The sequence below is a fragment of the Heterocephalus glaber genome, unplaced genomic scaffold (assembly GCF_053883595.1).
Source record: "Heterocephalus glaber isolate CG9 unplaced genomic scaffold, H.glaber_assembly_v1.0 deba00001564, whole genome shotgun sequence".
In the NCBI taxonomy this organism is placed as follows: domain Eukaryota; kingdom Metazoa; phylum Chordata; class Mammalia; order Rodentia; family Bathyergidae; genus Heterocephalus; species Heterocephalus glaber.
The window spans coordinates 16,506,576-16,527,753 of NW_028258351.1; the positions used below are offsets into that span (position 1 = coordinate 16,506,576).

General features: G+C 41.9%; 5 protein-coding genes across 8 annotated transcripts in view; 3 read left to right on the plus strand and 2 right to left on the minus strand.

The window, feature by feature from the left end:
- The window catches only part of CUNH17orf100 (chromosome unknown C17orf100 homolog), a 43,663-nt gene extending 42,017 nt beyond the window's left edge, over positions 1-1,646 (minus strand). For all 3 annotated transcript variants that reach the window (XM_087191676.1, XM_087191675.1, XM_004857255.4), the window contains exon 1: positions 824-1,646. In XM_087191676.1, the coding sequence (XP_087047802.1) occupies positions 1,114-1,491 (378 nt within the window). In that variant the 5' untranslated portion in view covers positions 1,492-1,646 and the 3' untranslated portion in view covers positions 824-1,113. The remainder of the gene's footprint in view (positions 1-823) is intronic.
- Positions 1,647-1,817: 171 nt separating this feature from the next.
- Positions 1,818-8,396, plus strand: Med31 (mediator complex subunit 31). Its single transcript, XM_004857259.4, has 4 exons — positions 1,818-2,005; positions 3,031-3,108; positions 3,567-3,663; positions 8,020-8,396. Exons 1-4 carry the CDS (start codon positions 1,978-1,980, stop codon positions 8,210-8,212), a joined length of 396 nt encoding a protein of 131 aa, XP_004857316.1. The 5' UTR covers positions 1,818-1,977; the 3' UTR covers positions 8,213-8,396.
- Positions 8,397-9,589: 1,193 nt separating this feature from the next.
- On the minus strand, positions 9,590-11,662 carry Txndc17 (thioredoxin domain containing 17). The gene is made up of 4 exons (XM_004857260.3): positions 11,451-11,662; positions 10,859-10,940; positions 10,374-10,449; positions 9,590-9,767 (listed from the first exon to the last, which is right to left on the minus strand). Exons 1-4 carry the CDS (start codon positions 11,593-11,595, stop codon positions 9,699-9,701), a joined length of 372 nt encoding a protein of 123 aa, XP_004857317.2. The 5' UTR covers positions 11,596-11,662; the 3' UTR covers positions 9,590-9,698.
- A 315-nt stretch (positions 11,663-11,977) lies between these two features.
- The window catches only part of Kiaa0753 (KIAA0753 ortholog), a 69,710-nt gene continuing 60,509 nt past the window's right edge, over positions 11,978-21,178 (plus strand). The window contains exons 1-2 of one of the 2 annotated variants that reach the window (XM_087191671.1): positions 11,978-12,035; positions 17,153-17,312. In XM_087191671.1, coding sequence (XP_087047797.1) covers positions 17,217-17,312 — 96 coding nt within the window. In that variant the 5' untranslated portion in view covers positions 11,978-12,035; positions 17,153-17,216. Of the gene's footprint in view, positions 12,036-15,562; positions 16,424-17,152; positions 17,313-21,178 lie in introns of those variants that run through there. The other variant, XM_013076868.3, reaches the window with a different exon arrangement.
- LOC147823879 (uncharacterized) lies at positions 12,220-15,262 on the plus strand. The gene has a single exon (XM_087191672.1). It carries the CDS (start codon positions 12,301-12,303, stop codon positions 15,082-15,084), a length of 2,784 nt encoding a protein of 927 aa, XP_087047798.1. The 5' UTR covers positions 12,220-12,300; the 3' UTR covers positions 15,085-15,262.

A 21,178-nucleotide genomic window follows, 5' to 3' on the forward strand; every position in this document is an offset into this window, starting at 1 on the left:
ATGCACTCCCTCTAGACCTCTGTATGACTCACTGTTCACTAATACAATGATACACCCATCAAATATTACCTAATAAGCAAGGCCTTCCCCGACCATTTTATCTAAAGAGCTTCTTTACTCTTTATACTCTATCATACTACCCATTTTTTTCCTTCATGGAGCTAATAACAATAGAAAAGACTTTTGTTTTCTCATTTGTTGTCTGCCTCTCTACCAGAGCAGAAACTCCACCAGAGCAGGAATTCTTGTTCTTCTCTGCTATAGCTCAAGTGCTCAGAACAGTGCCTGATACAGAGTAGGTACCCTATAAATATTCCTCTTCCCATTCTTCCTCAAACCTCAGTTCAGGTTTCAATGACCTCTCACTTTCCTTTCTAAGATTATTTTTGGTCATTGGTGAATTCACTTTGGTTTTTAACAAAATCTGACCTATGTGTATTTAGTAGTACATTTAACTGGATGTGGTGGCAGATGCCTGTAATTTCAGAAGGAGGCAGGATGCATGAAGCAGGATGATCTAAAGTTTGAGCTCAGCCTGGGTTACTTAGCAAGACCTTGTCTCAAAATAAAAAAATTAGAAAGGTAGTAGGAATGTAGATCAGTGCAAAGGTCTTGGGTTCAACTCCCCAGAGCTATACACACAGGAAAAAAAAAAGACCCAAAACTTATTATTTTGGAACATAAACAAAGACCAGTTAATAATTTATGCCCCAGAGATTTTCAGCAGCCACGTAATCACTCCAGGAATTATAATTTCAGTTTGGTCTCTCTTCAGAAGTTTTAAATGGTGAAGTCTTTTAGGGGCTAAGAATTCAAAACTCACCTGGTTCAGAGACTCAATTTCTTTGTCCATCAACCCAATTTATACAGGATCATGGGGCTGAAAATCCTTCGTCTTGGCTTCCAGTTAAAATAGTTCACTGGGTCAAAAGTAGGATGGTCCAAGGTGCAGTATGGTCAATAAAGGCCAGAAAGGGCAGTTTGGCTATTTCTCACATTGATTTATGGGCTGTTTTCATGAAATCAAAGATGACTGGTCCTCTTGGCAGCCGGCTGACTGGAAGCTAGAAGCACTTCTGTCCTGGCTAATGGCCATGGCCCTTGGAGAGTATTTCATCGAGTCGTTTTCACGTTCTGGCGTGCAGCCTGCTTGTCCCGCCGAACCGGGCTCTCCATGCGGTGCAGAGATGTCTCTACCCGGAGGGACGAGGCCCTGATGTGGTGGGAGGTCGTTTCTGAGCGCTGCGAGGAGGTTTCCACGTGCTGGGAAGTCACCTCGAGGACATGTGGGAGCCGCTTTCCAGAGGGGTAATGAGAAGGCTCTTCATGGTGGCGCTGGGTGGTCTCCACTTGCCGGGAAGACGTTCGCACCTGCCGAGATAATGTCTCCACGCGGTGGGACGATGTCTCCACGCGGACTGTCGAGGTCTCTTTACAGTGAGTGGTCTCCACCCGTGGCACAGAGGGCTTTCCCCTCAGAGGTGAAGCCATTCTCCCAGAGTTAGTGGACCAAAAGAGAGCAGTAGGGCCTGCTCACAGCCTACTACCACAACCTCTGTTACTCCTCTGCGTTACGCCATAGGGTAAAATGATGTCAGAGCGGCGTGTGACGTCACTGCACGCTCAGAGCAGAAAAATACGATGCTGTTTTAAGACATTATGACGTGGAAGCACCACGGTTCTGAGGGGGCTGAACTGTCCCTCCAAAACACTGGGCCATACCCTTAGTGTGCTTCTTCGGTTACAACTCGCCCCCTCGCCGTTTAGGAGCCGGCGAAGGTGGGACTGAGCCGGGCAAGTAGACTAGGGATGGGCGGAACCGACCACCTCGGGGCGGGGTTATGACCGCCCCCGTATCCCACACGGCCCCGCAACCGGAAGGGAGAACCGTGGTTTCCGGAACCCCCCCCCCCCGCCCGCCATTCGGGGGTGTCCGTCTGTGGTGGTGGTGGTGGTGGTTTAGGGTCTTTGCTCGTTATGGCCGCTGCCGTCGCTATGGAGACAGGTGAGTAGCGAGCTAAGACTCGGATCTTTGAAGAAGGTGCTGCCTCGCTCAGACCTCTTCTCCTGCTTCCCAGGGGCTTCCTATCAGGCCGACATCCCTTTGCAGGGTTAGAATTGACATCGGGAGAGGATTAGGATCTTTTGGCTTCTGGAGGGGCGAAGACAGTTTTGCCTTTTTCAGAATTTGGTTTGGTCGAACATCATTTCTTCTAGCGTACTGTTCAAACATCGACTCCATCGACTACTTGTAGGGTAGACTACTCAGATCTTAAACTGTTTCCTTTTATTGGTTTTCTACTTCTCACTTGAGTTTGAATGTTTCAGATATCCCAGATAAGCTTGTGTATCGTTCTGCTGTTACTGCCTCTCACGATTTTTTTTTTTTTATGGTTTTGTTTTGCAGTAGTAGGCAAGCGCTTTACCATTGAACTAAACCCCAGTCCTTTTTGAGAAAGGATCTCTTTAAATTACCCAGGTTGGTCCTGGCTTCGAATTTAGGATCCTCCTAACTCGGTTGCCTAAGTAGGTGGGATTACAAATGTGCGCCTTCCTGTCTTGTCACGATCCCCTATACATTAGTTTCTTTTTCCCTCCGAACTTTTTTCCTGATTGACTTAGCATTTAGTTTTTGCCCAATTTAATCACTGTGAGCAAATGTGGTTATAAAATATTAAAATCGGGGAAGGTTAAGATACCACAACCTACATCAGCGATCACTGTTAACATACCTATATAATGTCTCACAAGTCTTTGGTATCATGCCCATTTGTTTTCCTGTTTTTAAAAATTATTATTATGACTTCTATTTAACTTTAGAGATAATCCTAACATTCCTTTAAATCAGGGCTTTGTTTTTCTTAGATTTTTAAGGAAGATTTCTTCTGTCTTACTCAGTTTAGGAAGTCCACCACATGCTTTTCATAGAAGAGTGTATCTCAGCATTAGGATCCTTGCTGTTTCCTTTTTACAAAATTGTTGCATATGCTAATCTTTATTTTGAATAATGCTTGCTATCTTCTCTCCTAGATGATGCTGGAAATCGACTTCGGTTTCAGTTGGAGTTGGAATTTGTTCAGTGTTTAGCCAACCCAAATTACCTTAATTGTGAGTTATTGAGCAACTCATTGAGTAGCTGCTAGCTGTTACTGATTTCTGACAAAAGGAATGAAATGCATCGGCCTTTTGGCTAAGATCAAGTGTAGGAATGCAATGCATAACAGCACTTACCTTTATATATTCTTTTTTTTTTTTTTTGGTACCGGGGATCGAACTCGGTATACATTCTTTTTTTTTTTTTTTTTTCGGATAAAATAATAAAATTTCTTCCTCGTTATACATTCTCAATTGAATGGGATTTTACTTATGCTGGCCTGTAGATATATTTCAGCAAACAAATTTGATATATTTGAGCAAGCAAGACATGTGTTTTGAATTCATTATGTATTGGTAGTGGGGATGTTAAATAGATTCTTTATATTAGGGATATAAGTCAGGAGTCCAAGGGTTTGTTTGACCTACAGTTTAAAAAATTAAAAAAAAAATTTTTTTTTTTTTACTTTCAGTTCTTGCCCAAAGAGGTTACTTCAAAGACAAAGCTTTTGTTAATTATCTTAAGTACTTGCTTTACTGGAAAGAACCAGAATATGCCAAGTATCTAAAGTAAGTTTACTTTTTCTAATCCTAAATATGTATATTCTTTATTGTAATCCAAAGCACTGATACTTAGCAGACTTAGTTTCACATTGGAAAAAATATATTTTAAATCTATTCCCTTCTGGTGGTTACCACTTAATATAAGACACTTTTATCTCTATCTTGGAGGGGGTTGGTCTCTTTTAGTGTTTGGAGAGGTGAAAACAGTTTTGCCTTTTTCAGAATTTGGTTTGCTTGAACGTCTTCTAGCATACTGTTCAAACATTGACCCCATCCATATTTCCTCCTCCCATTCTTACTCTGCTGTCCTCAAACCAGACAAAGCAAATCAGTTTCTTACACAGAAGCCAATTTAAGTCTCTCAAAAATGTAAATCCCAGAACATACTACTTTACTTAGATCTTTTCATTAGCCTTCCATTAAACAATGCTCAGAAAGTGATATTTAAACAGGTGTTTTCTGGAGGAGGTAACCTTCTCTTTCCTTGCTTCCTTTCTTTTTTTTTTTTGTTTTTGTTTTTTGAGACAGGGTCTTGCTATGTATTCTAGGCTGTTCCTGAACTCACTGTGTAGCACAGGCTGGCCTTGAATGTGCAGCAATCCTCCTGCCTCAGCCTTCCAAATGCTGGGATTACAGGTGTGCGTCAGCTGAGATGTTATCTTTTCTTTAGGACCTCCTGTGTGCCAAGCAGGGTACTACATGGTTCTCATCCATTTACTGACTTTAAAAACAAAGCAAAACCAAACAAAATACACACACACATATATACCGTTCAGGTTGTTCAACAGACACTTTTAAGACTAAATGGCAAGCATATTATATCCACAATCTAATTCCACTGTCATGGTAAAAAACCCCAAAAACCTTAAATTCACATCTCTGCTTTGTCTTAGGTAATCAAAAAGCAATAGTGAAACTTTAAAAAAAGAAAAAAACAAAAGTTTGAGAGGAAAATGTTTCAAGTGGTTCTTCAAATCACTTTTCTGAAGAGACAAAGCGTACATCTTTCTTACATTGTGATAATACCTTCTTGAAGCTTTAACCTGTTCCTATTTTCATTTTTGGATTCATCCAGAATCAGCCTATTCCTTCTTGGAGACAACAGCTATATAGACACTTAAATTCAAAAAGCTGCATGTGGTGGCACATGCCTGTAATCCCAGCACTCTGGGAGGCTGAGGCAGGAGGATCACAAATTTGAGCCCAGCCTGCACAACTTAATGAGACCTTATCTCAAAATAAAAAAGGGCTGGGGATGTAGTCCAGTGTAAAGGCTCAGGGTTTAATCTTCTGTACCACCACCACCACCAAGAAAAAAAAGTTGCAGATTAACCCATTGAGGTATTTCATCCAGTCTGCACAAAGTTTTAGATTTTTTTAAATAGTAGCCAACATTTAAAGATGTAAGGCTTTATATAACAATTCAGATTTCCAGCTACTCTTTAAAAATCAGGAAGCGCTAGTAACCCCAGGTCTTCATTTTCCCAAATCATTAACTGGCTGGAGCTGAGGGCACCTGCCTCTTGTAAACATTATCTACCAGTTGGTCTTCTCCATTGAGAACTAGTACTTGCAACGGTAACATCTTTTTCTTAGCTTACTTTAGTCATTTCGTAATTATGATTTCCATACTTCTCCCATGAGTCCAGGCACTTTCCTTTGGATAGTTGGCACTTGGGCCTTAGCCCATTCAACCAGAAACTAAACATGGGCTTCAGTTGTGGCCATGGCACAGTAGACCAAATGGCATTTCTTTTCATCATATGGATGTTACATTTCTAATAATTCAGTTTGGGTTGATGTTATTTATTTATTTATTTATTTATTTATTTAGAGCTAGGGAGGGTAGAGGAGCCGAGCCCACTGTTGGCTTGGTGGGAGATTTGTGTCAACTAAAATCCTTTATTTTCATCTATGTTGTCATTTGACTTCTCCATTTCTATCTTGTTTCTTTAAAAAAAATCTAAATGCAAGACTTTGTTTTTGTACCTCTTCTATTTCATCTTGTTAACTTGTAGCCTATGAGAGAATATTGTAGCCTTTCAGAGAATTTTTATAATTTCTAATTCTGTCATCTAATGCATTCTGAGTATTATTTTCAAGTTTGATATGATAAATGATCACTGCCCGTCTAAATTCCGGTTATTGACTAAATGACTAAATGCTACTGGAGACCATTTTCTTGGTTTTCACATTAATTTTTTAACAGATGAAGAAACTGAACTCTTAGGTTAAGTATCCTTCTCAAGGCCACCCAGCTGGTACTTGGATCCAAATCTTTTTAACTACTGTTGCTATTATGAAAAGGATTTAGTCAGGGCAGTGTGAATAGAGTATTTTAGGTTAGGCTACCAACAATTACAGGCCACTGTTTGTTTTCGGAGTGTAAAAAGCAAACCTTAGGACAGCATAGTATCAGCCTTAACATGGCTCTCTATTTAATGTCTTGAGACCTCCAGTGTTGGTATCATCTGGGAGCTTGTTAGAAGTGCAGAGATCAGTCTACACCTCAGACCTTCTGAACCCGAGTCTGTATTTTAAGAATTGATTCGTGTGCATATTAAAGTTTAAGAAAGACTGCTCTAGTTTACAGTCTATTTCCCAAACTTCAGTTGGTTTCTTATCATTTCTACAGTTCTGGCTCTCTGTTTTCCCTGTATGATTTAATTTTAATGTATTTTCCATTACTTAAATTTTACTTTTCAATTTGAAATAATTGCACTTAGACAATAGATGGAAGAATAAAGAGAATTTCTTGTATTCTTCACCCAGATATTTTAAATGTTAACACCTTGTATAACCACAGTACAATGATCAAAATCAGAACATTAATGTTATCTTATTACATAATCCCATTCAGATTTTGCCAGTTGTTCCAGTGGTCTCCTATATGTAGTAATCTTCAGTCTAGGCTCATAAGGTGCATTTTGTTATGTCTTCTTAGTCTCCTTTAATCTGTGTTCCTTGGTGTTTTTTTTTAAACCTCTGACTTATTCAGAAGTGCTGTGTTCTTGGTATATCCTATTAGGAGTAACATGATGTCTGTCTTACTATTGGTGATGTTAATTTTGATCACTTGCTCAATATGGTGTCTTTTAGATTTCTCCATATAGAGTTATTTTCCTTGTGTATGTGTCTCATGGGAAAATACTGAGACTAAATATTACATAAACTTTTTGCCCACTAACTTTAGCATTATTGAAGATACTTGCCTGAAACAATTTTTACTGAGGTTTTTTAATTCCATCATTTTGCATTTATTACTTGAGATATTATTGTAAGGAAGAACATTCCCTTGTTACTTATTAAAAACAATTATATCAGTATGGACTTTTGGATTTTTATTCTGTGGATTGCAATTACGTTCTTTTCTTGCTTAAATTATTCTAGACTGGGAGCATCTTCAAATTGGCTCCTGAGTACTTTTGACATATCCGTATTTATATTTAGTATTATATAATGTTCCAAGTTTATCTTATGCTTTCCTGACCCTAGCCCTGGAATTAACCATTTCTCCAAAATACCATGGAAAATGCTATTTGAAAAACATGAATGGACAGTAAGTGTGGTCATTGGTACCCCAGAATCATTTCTTCTAGGCCCTTTTACCATATACATTAGAACTTTATGTGTTTGTATATATGTGTATATATGTACACACATACATATCTCTGTCTTCTCCTATATGTGTGTTAAAACTCATGAGTACATACTGACTGAGATTTTCAATTCCAGCCCAGTGATATGGATTCACTCTAGGGTCCGTCCCCAGCCCACCGCCCCATCTGTAACTCCTTTTCTGATAGCCCAAAATTTGGCTCTCTTTTATTCACTTAAAATATACTTATTTGCTCAGTCTTAGAGTATACATAAAGTAATTTCAAATTGCCATAATCCCTGTGGAAAACTAGAGCACAATATTTGGACTTAGTTCTTTTTGAAGTTGATTTACTTTTAAATAAAATTTGTCTTTTTATCACTAATGATGGAAAACCAAGTTATTAGTTATGCACATATTAATGTTCATGTTTCTCACCCTAGAAACTACCAGAATGCAATGTCATCATTTATCTCCAAATTTCGACTCTGCTTACTAGTTATTGTGTTGTGTAGTCTTGAACAAGTTGTTCTTTTTGAATTTAAATTTTCCCACTTTTGAAAGTTTTGCTTAAAACTTTTGCTTAAAGTTTTGGTGACTAGCTTTTCTGTGTAAGCAGAGGGAAAAAAAAATCTATGCTCAATGTACTGAATTAATGTTAATAGAAATTATAGACTAAAGACAATTTTAAGTGAGTAACCAAATTAAAACTTGGCATTATTGACTTAAATTATGTTGATCATTAACCTATAACTTAAACCCAGGTACCCTCAGTGTTTACATATGTTAGAACTGCTCCAATATGAACACTTCCGAAAGGAGCTGGTGAATGCTCAGTGTGCGAAATTCATTGATGAACAGCAGATTCTACACTGGCAGCACTATTCCCGGAAGCGGATGCGTCTTCAACAAGCCCTGGCAGAACAACAACAGCAAAATAACACATCAGGAAAATGAACAGCTGGAAAGAGCTCAGGGTCTTAAGACATGTATATAATGTTTTTCATTGTACAGTGAAGATAAAATAAGACTCCTCTTCCTGCCTACCTTTATTGTGGTAGCACCTGGAACCTTTAATGTGCTTTTTAATCCAGCTTTTTTATTGTTAATAGATTGTTGAACCAGAATTGTTCTACTTTGATTATCCTGTGAATTTGTAAGTTTTTATTAGCATTTAACAATCAACAGGAAAGAATGGACATGTTAAGTGCTTTAGATCTGTTTATGGAAGTGATGGGCATGGGAGAAGGGTGGGGTACCAAGTACACAAAACTCTCAGCCTAGTTGTTTCTGATATATGATAGTGCCTTGGGCAAGTCCATCTTTGGAACTGTCTCTCACATCAGCTGTCTATATGTCTTATCTACAGAATGAGAGGACTGGAGTTAAGGATCTCTTAAGTCAGAGCAGGAAGTGCAGTATATAAAGGTTCTTATATTCCGCAGAAGAGGACGTGATCTGTATTACCCGTTTTGCAAGATAGCTTTAATGTAGAATCATTGGTATGTTGCTACACTGGTGATGGAGAGAGAAGATTGGTGGTAAATTGCTAATTGCTTTGACCTTAAATTAGGACAAAGATGAGGTGCCTCAAATGCTTCTGCTTATTAGGGAAAGTTAACATTTATTTGGCCAGTACCAAAAGCCAGGTGCTACATTAAATGCTTTCAATGCATTCTCATAATAGTGACAGAATTACCCTTCTTTGTAAAGGGGGAAACTGAGGTTTAGACAGCTTAAGTAACTCACAAGTTACACATGTAGTAAGTGGTAGAATCAGTGTGTCTGACTCACATGCTGAAGTTCTTCCCATCACTAGGTTATGTAGTCTCCATTTCCTTTTTGTCCCCTGCCTCATCCCAAATGAAGCACATTCAGACAGCTGTAAAATCTGCTTGATTTAAGAAGACTGCATTAGGTATGCTATACTTTCTCTCAGTAGTTTGGTTAAGTTCTACATTCCAAAGACAAGGAAGGGGTTTTAGGAATATCAATTCCTTTGCAAATTCAAGGAATTTAAGGTAAAAGATCCTTATCCCTTCAGAGTTTTGGGATAGGCTGTCCAGTTACTATTGGGAGCTTTTAGCTATTTGTCACCTCCAATCTGTTTCTTTGAACCATTACTGCCACTGCTGAAAACTTATTTTACTCGTATCTTTGAGATACCATATGTTACAAGCCAGATGAAGGTTTGTATTTTTTTTTTTTTTTCTTGGTACGGGGTGTCAAACTCGGGTCCTTGTGCTTGCGCAGCAGGTGGCGAAACCACTGAGCTAAATCCCTGGCCCTGAAGGTTTGTATTTTGATAGCATTATTTATTACTTAGACATACACTGATTTTAACACCATTTATTTATTGCCAACGTGAATTCAAAGGAAGTACAAAGTTTCTTTTATACTAGAGCAAACCAGGAAATCAAGACACAAGTGCCATCATTGAATCTTAATCTTCAGAGAACAACATCTCCACAAGGTTGTCTTCAAGACACTCAGATTCTACCAGTTTTTGAGGCTGTAAGAAAAGAAAAGTGTTAGCCACTTTTGTAAAATGTTATTAGGAGTGGTGTGAGTTCTGCTTTGATGACATTAATCTTTGAACACAGAAATTATGCCATTCAGAAACTACCAACTAGTTATAACAAGTTTTATGAAACAGTTATTTGTCTTAAGATGAATCATTAAAATACTTGGCTCAAGGGCCTTAAGCCCCAAATACCAGGAAGCTCCAGACTGAAACAGGAATCAACAAGCCCAATGCCATCCCTTTTCCGTCAACTGTTTAGTATTCCAGGGGCCATGACTGAAACAGAGGAGATGCCCTTTCAACCTGAGTAATGGTTTAAGTAGAAAACTATTCATGCAAGTGCTTTAAGGAATTATGAGTCAACCAACTTTCTCAGTGTAGAATTGTTAAAGTGGCTCAAAAATATGAAAAAGACCTATTTATTTCCATTATTCATAGTTTACTGGGATTGTTCAGGGCAATGGACAGCCAAGTTGTATGTTTTTAATGCACTATGAAAGGCAGTGTGATACTTGAAATGTTAAGATCCTTCCAAAGATCCTAGAACAAGTTAAAAGTTTCAGTGAATTACAGCCCCAACGTAAAGGTACTCACCGTTCCATATTTCAGGAGCGTAGGCACTGCAGTTATTTTCAGTTTTTTTCTGAAATCATTATTTGGATCTTTCCAACTATTCCACAAAGAAAAAGTGATCAAGAAAATTCTTGATTTATTACAGTTTGCTTAGTATTTCATATATTCCTACATTTAGGGTTTTAGTAATTATTTTGTAAACATTTAAAAAACCTTGAGGACTATGACAATACCCTCTGCAGAATTTTTAATTAAACTGACTTAAGATATAAAATAAATGTAAAGCAGTTAAGTTTTGAACTTACACTAGGCCACATATTTTGAATTACTCTCAATTCAAGTAGCTGAAACATTCACGATGTAAACTTTAATGTAAGAGGTTCTAATTGTTTAATTATTAGACTTTACCTTAGAACACAGACCCTGAGTAAATCTCTAAGGCCTTTTCCACCAAAGTTTGCATGAGTCTAGTGCACGTCTGAAATATAGCACATATTGCTACTTACTACGATTTTTCTCCTACTTGGCAGTAGATGAACACACATCCTTCACTAACATGCTTCAGCCCTGCTCGAACGACTGGTTCAGCTGTTTAAAAATTAATATAAAATCATACATCAATTCTACAGTCCCCTCCTCTCCCCCAGGTCTTGATAAGTACTCAGACTTTCACCTGCGGTTAAACTTTGAGTTAGCCCAGGAAGTTAACAGAAGTCAGGTTGTTCTCTTCAGGTCTTAGAGCCTCTTTTAAGAGTAAAGACCCAAGTCCAAATCCTCATTGTCCTCATGCCACACTCCCAGAACAATGGAAGGCGTATTTGCTGACTAAAAGGAGACCAGCTCATGTCCTCTAAAACACGACTTTGAGGAAGTGAGAAATTTTAAAGAACTGGATTACAAGATCATCTGGGTCGGATGGTAGAGGCGCAGCACCCTGGACAAGGCGTGCAGGGAATTAACAGGAGGAGACGAGAAGCTCACATACTCCGTGGATCTCCGGGACCAAGCCTTCCTCCTCTGGTACTTTACCCTGCGTTCTGGACATAGGCTCTGCTTTCCTACCACTTCTGGGCAGTAGCCCCTGAGTCCTGGCCTCACCTTGCACACAGTCAGGACACCAGCTTTTTCCTTCAGCATCCTTAGAACCGCTAAAGTAGGCGAAAATGGTCTTGCCCTGGTGCTGCTCCACAGCCTGGTTGAATTCCTCGAAGCCGGACACACGCACCTCTTCGTAGACAGCCATAGGGACAGCAAACACTTAGCGGAGGAGGAGCCCTGAGGTTCCGTCGCTAGAGGGCGGGGCCCATGTGGGGATGGCAGAAGCCGTTTCCGGAGGGTGGTGGTAGGGCGGAGCTCGGGAAGTCGGTGCTACGGAATCCTGTGCAGTCCATAACTCACCTGCCTTGTCTTCCTGCTCCCGTTTCTCAGTTCTTTCAGGGTACTTCCCTCCCAAAAGCGAGCTTGTAAGCGCCAATCTGGTTCTGGTTTCAGCCCCAGGGACACTGATTGCAAAACTTGCTGTTGTGCGACCCCTAGACCCTTAAGTGGCTCGGCTGCTCTAACTGCTCCCAATCCACTTTGCGCCTGTTGCTATGACGACTGGGCGAGTGGCCGGAAGCCAGGCCTACTTCGAGGATCCCCCCCCCCCCCGCCTTTTGGTAGTCGTGCCTCACCCCAGGCCAGGTGGGCTTGGGCCCGGGCTGGGGGGATTCTGGGAAGCAGCGTTAGGCGTCGTGAACCTGGGAGAGAGGAGACCTTGAACCGGACAGACCTTGGTCCTCCGTTCCCCTAATTACCTTTTCTCCTGTCTAGCTTTAAGGGGGCCCGGCACGGGGGGGGGGGCGGGAGCCCGAGACTGGGAGGGGTGGGGGGGCTGGGAAGGAGAGAAAGGCTGCGAGAGCGGGAGCTGAGTGTGTGAGTGCTTGCGTGGAGCAGTGTAGGGGGCCGGATGATAAAACGGAAAGTGCCCCGGGTCTACGTTGCCAAAGGGAATTGTCCTGGAGCTATGAGTAGGGCGACTGGCCCCGGGGCCTTACTGAGGCCGAGCCGGGGCGAGTTAGCGGCGAAGATACCGGGTCACTGTGTAGGGCCCAGCAGGTCCGGGCTGCCGTGGGGAAGGAGATGGGGTACAGGGGCATCCCGAGGCTGTGGAGCTAGGCGCAGGGCGAGGTCTTCAATATGGAAAACGTGGCGTAAGAGTGCAGAAAGGCTGCAGGACTGTCAGCGACTGTGGGGGAAGAGGCAGGCTGCGGAGATTGCCGACGCAGCTGGGGAGAACGAGACTCTGGGGACGCCTGGGACTGCAGGCTCCATTGAGGCTGCAAGGGATCCCAAGGCTGTGTGGGTGAACGGTGCTGTGGGCGAGCCTGAGGTGGTGGGGCCTGCTGGGTCTGTGTGGGTGACTAGATCTGAGGAAGAGGAGGCAGACGATAGCAATCCCCGGGCCTCTGAAAAAGGTCGCCCGAGGGCCATGGGGCATGAGAGCATTCTGGAACTGTGGTTAAAGGTACAGGCTATGAGGGCCGCTTCAGGATGTGGGGTAGGAAGTAGAGTGGAACTCCATCCTATGCCTGCAGGAGAAGGGCCAGTCGAAAAGGGTATCCCTGGCCGAGCCTCCTGGGTAGAAACAAGCCGAGGCGGAGTCACGGGACCGTGGGTGAGAGGACAGGTTAGGGCATTCCCCCAGGTCTCAGGACTGTCCACAGCCACGGGGTTAGGGCCAGGTAGTGAGAGAGCCTCAGGCTCCTGTGGGCACAGACAGGCTGGGAAGGTGCCTCCTCCTGTAGTTGATCCTGGAGCTATGGAAGAGTTAGGCTGTGCGCTTATCTCAAGTCCTTGGGAAGGACCCCAGATTGTAGGGCAGCCTGAGGCTATTGAGATGAAGATGGGCTGTGAGACTGCTCCATATCAGTGGGGGAGAGGACAGTCAGTGCAGGTTCCTGGGGCTCTGGGACAAGAGGCAGTCTGTGGGGATACCCCAGGCTTATGGAGAAGGGGACAGGCTACAGAGAACCTTGATGCTGTGATGGTACCCAGAGCTGTGGAGGAGGAAACTACATCTGTGTGTGCTCCAGGCATGTGGCAAAGGAGACAAGAGGTAGAAGGTATAAGCTCTGAAGCTCTCCCTGGCGTATGGGGCACAGGACAGCTTGTAGGGGTGCCTCGTGCTACTACTAAAGAGGAAACTAGATGTGGGGGTGATCTAGGAATCAGGGAAAAGGGACAGGATATGTGGGTAGAGATGGGCTCTGGTGGTGACCCAGTGTCACGGGAAGCTGCACGGGCTGTAGAACCATCTGGCCTTGGGGAGCAGGAGGCAAGTTCTCAGCAGGTACCCCAGGACCTGTGGGGTATAGAACAGGCCATGGGGATACCCAGGACTTTGGGGAAGGAGACAGACTATGTGAGTGTCCCAGGGCTGTGGGGAACAGGACAGCTGCCAGGGGTGTCCCAGGCTCTGGTGCTACCTGAAGCCAGGGATGAAGACACCAGCTATGGTGGTGGCCCAGACTTGTGGGAGAGGCAACAGGTTCTGGGAACTCCTCTGGCTGAGTTGGTGGAAGAGACACACAGTGGGAATGTCCTGAGCCTGTGGGAAAGGAGGCAAGCCATGGGGGAACAGGAGGCTTTGGTGCCTGGAGCTTTAGGGGCAGCTGGGCCAATGGTTGAAGAGGCAGGCTATGGAATGGTCTCATGTCTCTGTGGGAGAAGGCAGGCTCTTGGAGTATCTGAGACGGTGAGGATGCCCAAGGCAGCAGATGTGGCCAGGCACAGGTCTTCCCCAGCAGGGGTACCCACAGCTCTGGGTGCACCTAGGTCTGGAAGGGTGCCTGCTGCTGTGTGGGTGTCTGGACCCATGTGTCAGGAGAGCAGCTCTAGAGATATTTTGAACCTGTGGGAAGGAGCTCATGCTGTCGGAATATCTGGGGATTCAGGGGGGACTCTGGCTCCTGAGGAGCTGTGGTCTGTGGGAGAGGATCCTAGTTCTGGAGCTTTCCCAGGTTCCCAGGGAAGCAGACAGGCTCTCAGGGTTCCAGTGGCTCCTGAGGCACCTGGTCCTCTGGATGTAGAGACTGGCTCTGGGGATTTCTCAGGCTCACCAGAAAGGAGACACATTGTAGGAATACCTGTGACTCTGGATGTATTCCCAGCCGGTGGGAGACGTGTGGCTTCCAGGGTGCCTAGGCCTGTGTGGGAAGAAACTGGCTCTGGAAGTGGCTCAGGCTTGTGCCAGGAGAGACAGGCAGATGCCAAAAGTTCCACAAGGATGGGGGTGTCCACTTATGCCAGGATGCCTGGGCCCATGGGAGAGATGACTGGTTCTGGGTGCATCTCAGCCTTGTCAGGAAGCAGGCAGACTACAGGGATGTCCATGGCTGTGGGACTGTCTGAGCCCATGGTGGAGGAGACACTCTCTGAGGGTGTCTTGGGCTTCTCAGGAAAAAGGCAGACTTCTGGGATGCCTGTGGCTGCTAGACTTTCCATGGCCATGGGAGAGCCCACAGCTTCTAGTGTCCATAGGCCCCGGATGGTGAGGGAAAGTACCTTTGGGGATGGCCAGGCACATGGAGAAGGAGACACACCACTGAGGCTCCTGCTGCTGCCAAGGGTCCTGGATCTGTGGAGGAGGAGACAGGCTCTGAAGATGTCTCATGCCTATGGAAAAGGCACAGTGGACCCTCCCCTGAGGCTTCGAGGATGCCAGTGCCACTGGGGAGGGTTGGAGCTGTAGGAGTTCCCATGGCAGGGTGTGTGCCTGCTGCAGTCGAGGTGACTGGGTCCTCGGGAGAAGTAGATGTGGGTATCTCAGGCCTGACCGAAGTGAACAGACAGTCCACAGAGAGAGCTGAGCCTTCAAGGGAGCAGACAGGAGGTAGGAATGTCCTGGGAATGGTAGGAAGGGGCCAGGCTGTGGGGGTGTCTTATACCTGTGGCCCTGGTGCCAGGTTCTGGAGCTGTCGACCGTCTGTGGGGGAAGAAACAGCCCACGAGAATGTTCCCAGAGTGTCTGGGTTAAGAATGGCTGTGGCAGTGCCCCCAGTTGCAAGGGAGGAAGTAGGCCCCAGTCATTTTAGAGAGCACCCACAGCAGAGTGGGAGGAGGCAGGTCAGAGAAGTGTCTGCAATCAGAGTGAGGGGGAATGATTTGACAGAGAATTGTGTGGGGGAGGATGGATTGAGAGAGGTGTAGGGAACAAGTTGGGGGTGTCCTGGGGGCTCTGTGGGAGGGAACAGGCTGGGGGTATGTTGTCCTGAATTGTGGGTGAAGGGACAGGTTGTAGAGATGTCAGGATGGGGGGAAGTACTTTGTGGATATCTCCCAGAGTATGTAGGGTGACAAACTGGGAGGCTTCTTGGAACAGTCGGGAAATGGGCTAACTGCAAGAAGGGGTATCCCAGGATTTTGTATAAGGGAACAGTTGGGGTGGGTGTGTCCCTGGACTCTGTGTACAGTGTGTGTGTGTGTGTGTGTGATCGCTTGAGGTATTTAGGAACTCTGGGGACGTGTAGTTTTTTCCTGCTGGAGAATGGCCTTTTGGACCTTTTGCATATGGAAGCATCCTGGGGGAAAGTACTGGCTACATAAAAGTTGAAGATGCTCTGCCCTCACATTGACAGCCTATTCTGCAGCTTCAGCCCCTGACCTGTGGTGATGTCAAGCCAGTTGGGATTGCCTCCCTTATGTGGTTCCTCCCATCTGCTTTTTCCATCTAGTCTTGTAGTCTTAAGAATAAGGAATATTGGACAGCTGTCTTTAGGTTCCTACAGATAACTCTATCTTTAAGCAATCCAGTCTGCAAAGCTTGGATTTATTCAAAGGCTTAAGTTAGGAATTTTTCAACTTTGAATTTCCCAGTTGATTTACTATAGGATTCTTTGAGAGAACAAATTCTCCAGTGTATTTAAAACTAGTCTGTTCTCAGAAAATCAGCTTAACTCTACAAATGTTGAATTAAATTGTCTACTATGCTCAGAGTACTGTGTTGTGGGAAATTGATGAGCAAGACAAGGCCCTTAACCCTCAAGGAACCTTGTCTCACTGGCAAGATGAGACATATTCCTGCGAAATAGGTAAATAACAATAAGAGATAACATTTTAATGAGCACCTAAATGGCAGGGCTATTGAAGTTACGAAGCCTTCAGAAAAAGAGAGGCAATGATAAGGGCATAGTCCCTTTCAGTTTACTAAATACTTTTATTTGTTTTTTTTCTTGGTACCGGGGATCAAACTCAGGTCCTTGCACTTTTAATATCTGTGATCTCATTTAGAGTATGTGTATAGGGTGGGGGAAGATTTACGGCCTTTCAGCTAGTTAATGGCAGACCCTGGTTTAAGTCTGGGAATTCTGATTCCTCAGGTTTATTTAGAATCACACAGAGTGTTTTGGGCCACTTGATAGGATGAACCATACTGCTTTTTGGCTAGAAGCTAGTAATTGTAAATGTAGAATGTATGTCCATAAACTTGCCCTGCTATTTAAACTGTTAGTTTATAATAGCAGAGTTCTGTTTTAGGAATAATACCTTACTGGAGACCCTTGAATGCTGAAATTTGGAAGGAAAAGGCCCAAGTGATTGCTTTTAAAATAGTGTCTTACCACTTTTTTGAAACTGAGAATTTCAAAAGTGTGGTTGTTTTTATAAATGGAAGATACTCATACCTGTCTCTCTAAGCAATCACTTTTAGTATGCAATTGCTATGGGTTACTTCTAGAATATTATATGAGCATGATACTTTGTTTTTATCTATTCTCTAGTTTGAAGGCTGTTGATGTGAATATAACTCTGTTTCATTTTAGGAATGGTGTCAGTGAATACTTACTTGCCTGATGAGGTCTTTGCTGTTATTCTACACTATCTGACATGATGGGACTGAGCCAGCCAGCTTCCACCTGTGTCCACCTCACATCCTGTACCCAAGTAGATGGGACAAGTGACCCCAGGAAACTTCAGACTCAGGTAGTTTTGTTTTTCTTCAGCTGTTTATTACAAAATATTTCAAACACAAAGAAAAATTGAAAGAAGAGGACATTGAACACTTTTGAAACCACCATCTACATTCAGCAATTGTTAAGCTGGTCATGGTGGTGCACGCCTATATCCCAGCATTCAGCAGGCTGAGGCAGGAGGATTCCTATGAGTTTGAGATCAGCCTGGGCTACACGGTGAGTTCAAGGTCAGCTGGTACTACGTAGTGAGACCCTGTCTGAAAAAGTAAAAAAAACCAAAAAAGTTAAATTCAGCAGTTGTTAGCAATTTGTTCTATTTTCCTATCTTCCAGCCATCTCTAAAATTTTTGGTAAACCATACCAAAGTAAGTATATCTTATGACACTTTATTTTTAAATATTTAAGAATTCTTCTAAAAACCCATACCATTATCACACCTAAGAAAATGAACGGAAGATAATTCTCCAAAATTATCTAATGGCTTCTAAAGACCCCTACCATTATCACACCTAAGAAAATGAGCAGAAAATAATTCTCTAAAATTATCTAATAGCCAGTTTTTATTCAGTTTTACTCAGTTGTCCCCAGAATATCTTTCCCCCAACATTATATTATGAAAATCTTCAAACATACAGCAAAGTTGAATGTCACAGTGGACACCTAGATTCCATTAATGTTTCACTATATGTGAAATATTGTCTGTCCTTCCAAGACATTGATCCATCCCTCCAAGAGATTCATCCTTTAAGCCATTCTTTTTGACACATTTCAAAGTCAATTGTAGAAATGAGTACCCTACTTCTGCATGTATGTTGTATATTTTTATTCATTCTTTGTTTGCTAGTTTTTTCTTTGATGTAAATTTTACATAAAAATGAGTACATTGAAATGTGTACGTTGTCATGTTTACTGAGTTGATAAATACGTGCACATGTGTAACCCACACCTTTGAAAATACAGATCATTTATGTCACCCTAGAAAGTTCTCAAATGCTCCTTCCTTAAACAATCCCTACTCCTACCCTCTAGATGAAACCATTATTTTGGTGTTTTCCATCATAAATTAATTTTGCCTATTCTAGAACTTCATATAAATGAGAACATGTAATGCAAATTCTTGTGTGAGGTTTCTTTTACTAGGTATAAAGATTGTTTTTCTTTTCTTTTCAGGCAGGGTCTCACTATGTAGTTCAGAATGTCCTTAAACTCACTATGTAGCCCAGGCTGGCCTCAAACTCACAGTAATCTTCCTCCCTCTGCTTCCTGAGTGCTGGGATTACAGGCATGCACTATCATACCCAGCTAGACATAAAGATTTTAAGATTCATCTCAGTATATTGCAAGTATATTGCATTATCAGTTTGTTTGTTTCTTTTTAGTCCTATTACTAATTCTATAGCATGAGTGTAACAGTTTGTTCATCCATTCGTTAATTGATGGACACCTGGGCTATTTCCAGTTTGGGATTATTCTATCTGTAAGGTACTGTGAACATTCTTGTACAGATCTTTCCATATATGTGGCATGAAGGATTGAACCTAGGCTTCATGCACACTGGGCAAGCACTCTACCACTGAACTACATCCTCAGTCCTCTATATTTTTTATTTTGAGACAGGGTCTGCCTAAGTTGCCTAGGCTGGTGTCAAACATGCAAATTTCCTGCCTCTGCCTCACAAGTAGCTCTAATTACAAAATGCACCACCACATTTGGCTTCTACAGATCTTTTTATGAATGTGTTTCCATTTCTCTTGGATAAATGACCTAAAAGTAAAATTAACTGGGTCATGGGGTCGATGTATATTTAGTTTTATAATAAACAATTGGACCTTTTACTAAGTGGTAGTACCATTTCACTTTCCTACTAAAACAGTGTATGAGAGCTCCAGTTGCTTCACATCTTTGTCAATACTTGCTGTTATCTTTTTAATTGTAGGCATTCTGGTGGTTATATAGTAATATCTCATTGTTTACAAAGAAAAAATATTTTAATTTTAACATAATTTCTGATTGACAGGAGATTTTCAAGAACAATATTCAGAATTCATAGATATTCTTTTCCTAGATTCTCCAAACACTAGAATTTTATTATATATTTCCTCTCTCTGCACACATTATTTTCTGAACTATTTAAGAGTAAATTTTAGACATGCTGCTGTTTTGTCCCGGAGTACTTCTGTCTCCTAAAATCAAGGAATTCTCTTACTATAATTATCAAAATCAGGAAATTAACATTAATATATACTATTATATATGCTACAGACTTTTGTTGAGATTTTGTTAGCTATTGCAGTAATATCCTTTAGAGCAAAAGAAAATCCAAGATGATGAGTGGTCAATACTACTGACTCTAGTTTCTTTCAGTCTGATTTCTGAGCCTTTTTTATGTTGTATAACATTGGCATTCTTGAAGACTACCATCCAGTTTATTTGAGGATTTTCTATCAGTTTTGGTTTGTCTGCTGTCTTCTCATAATTATATTCAGATTAAGTACTTTTGGCAAGGAAACTACCAACACAATGCTAAGCACTTGTGCATTCTGCAGTGTACGGTATCAGGAAATATATTGTATCAGTTGCTGTCAATGTTGACTTTAATCATTTCATTAAGGCAGTATCTGCCAGGTTTTTCCATTGTAAAGTTGCTTTTTTACCTTTTGTAATTAGAAGTGTCTGCCTTTGAGACTATGTTAATATCTTTTTACTCATAAAACTTTCACTTGTTAGTTTTAGCATTCAGAATGGTGATTTCCTAATTTCATTCTTCTACATTTATTTGTTGGCTTACTGCTGTAAAGAAGAACAGTCCATTTTCTTCTCACTTATTTCACTGCAGATGCTTAGATTTTCTTTGTTGTACAGTTTATAATTCTTTATTATCATTATTTTGATATGAAAATATTTATTTTGATGTTCAAATGGTCTCTGATTTGGTTAATGAGAACTACTTCAAACTGGCCCCTGGTCTCTTTAGCTTAGTTTCATTAATCTTTCATACCACTTTATGGTATAAAAATGTACTCCAGCTTGTTGTTTTTTTTTCCTAAGGTAGCCCTGAAATTAGCCATTTATTTAAGGAACCTTTGTCCCTTTAGTAGAAAATAGAACTTAAAAATCAATACTAGGACTAGATATATTTATTAATACTGGTGTGTCATTCCTCCTAGGTCCTCTTAGAGGACAGAACTGGCAAATGGATTTTTACACTTCATATTTTTTACACATTCATATGCAGATATACATTCATACAGGTATGCCTCTGTCTCTCTCTATCTCCTTCTCTTTGTCATTCTCATTTTTCCCTCCTACCTTTCCTTTCTTTTGCTTTTTTTTTTTTTTTTTAAGATGGTGTCTTGTTATGTAGTTTAGGCTGGCCTTGAACTCACTATGTAGCCTAGGCTGGCCTTGAGTTCATGGCGATCCTCCTGCCTCAGGCCTCTCAGGTGCTGAGATACAGGCGTGCATCATCACACTGGGCTCCACCTTTCTTTTCTATGTATCTGTCTGCTTTTCTCTCTATATGAAAACTCATGAATTCACACAGATCTCCCCAATTCTAATCTACTATTTCATATTTGGAACTGCCTTGTTCTAGAGTATGAAATTTGGCTTCCGTTTTCCACAGTACATTTATTTAATCGCTCAGTCCTAGAGTATAAAAAAATAATTTTAGAATTGCAATGCATGCCTCTGATAAAAAGAAGACTCCAAATAGAGTCCAGTATTTGCTTAGAGTACTTTTTGTTTTTAGCCCAAGGGCATATAGTCCAAATGCTGTGTTCAAAAGTTTATTGAAGTTACCTTTTTTTTTCACCTTCACATTTAGTGGTTTAGTGGTGGTTCATTTGAAATATAGTCTGGTTCATTGGTTTCTGT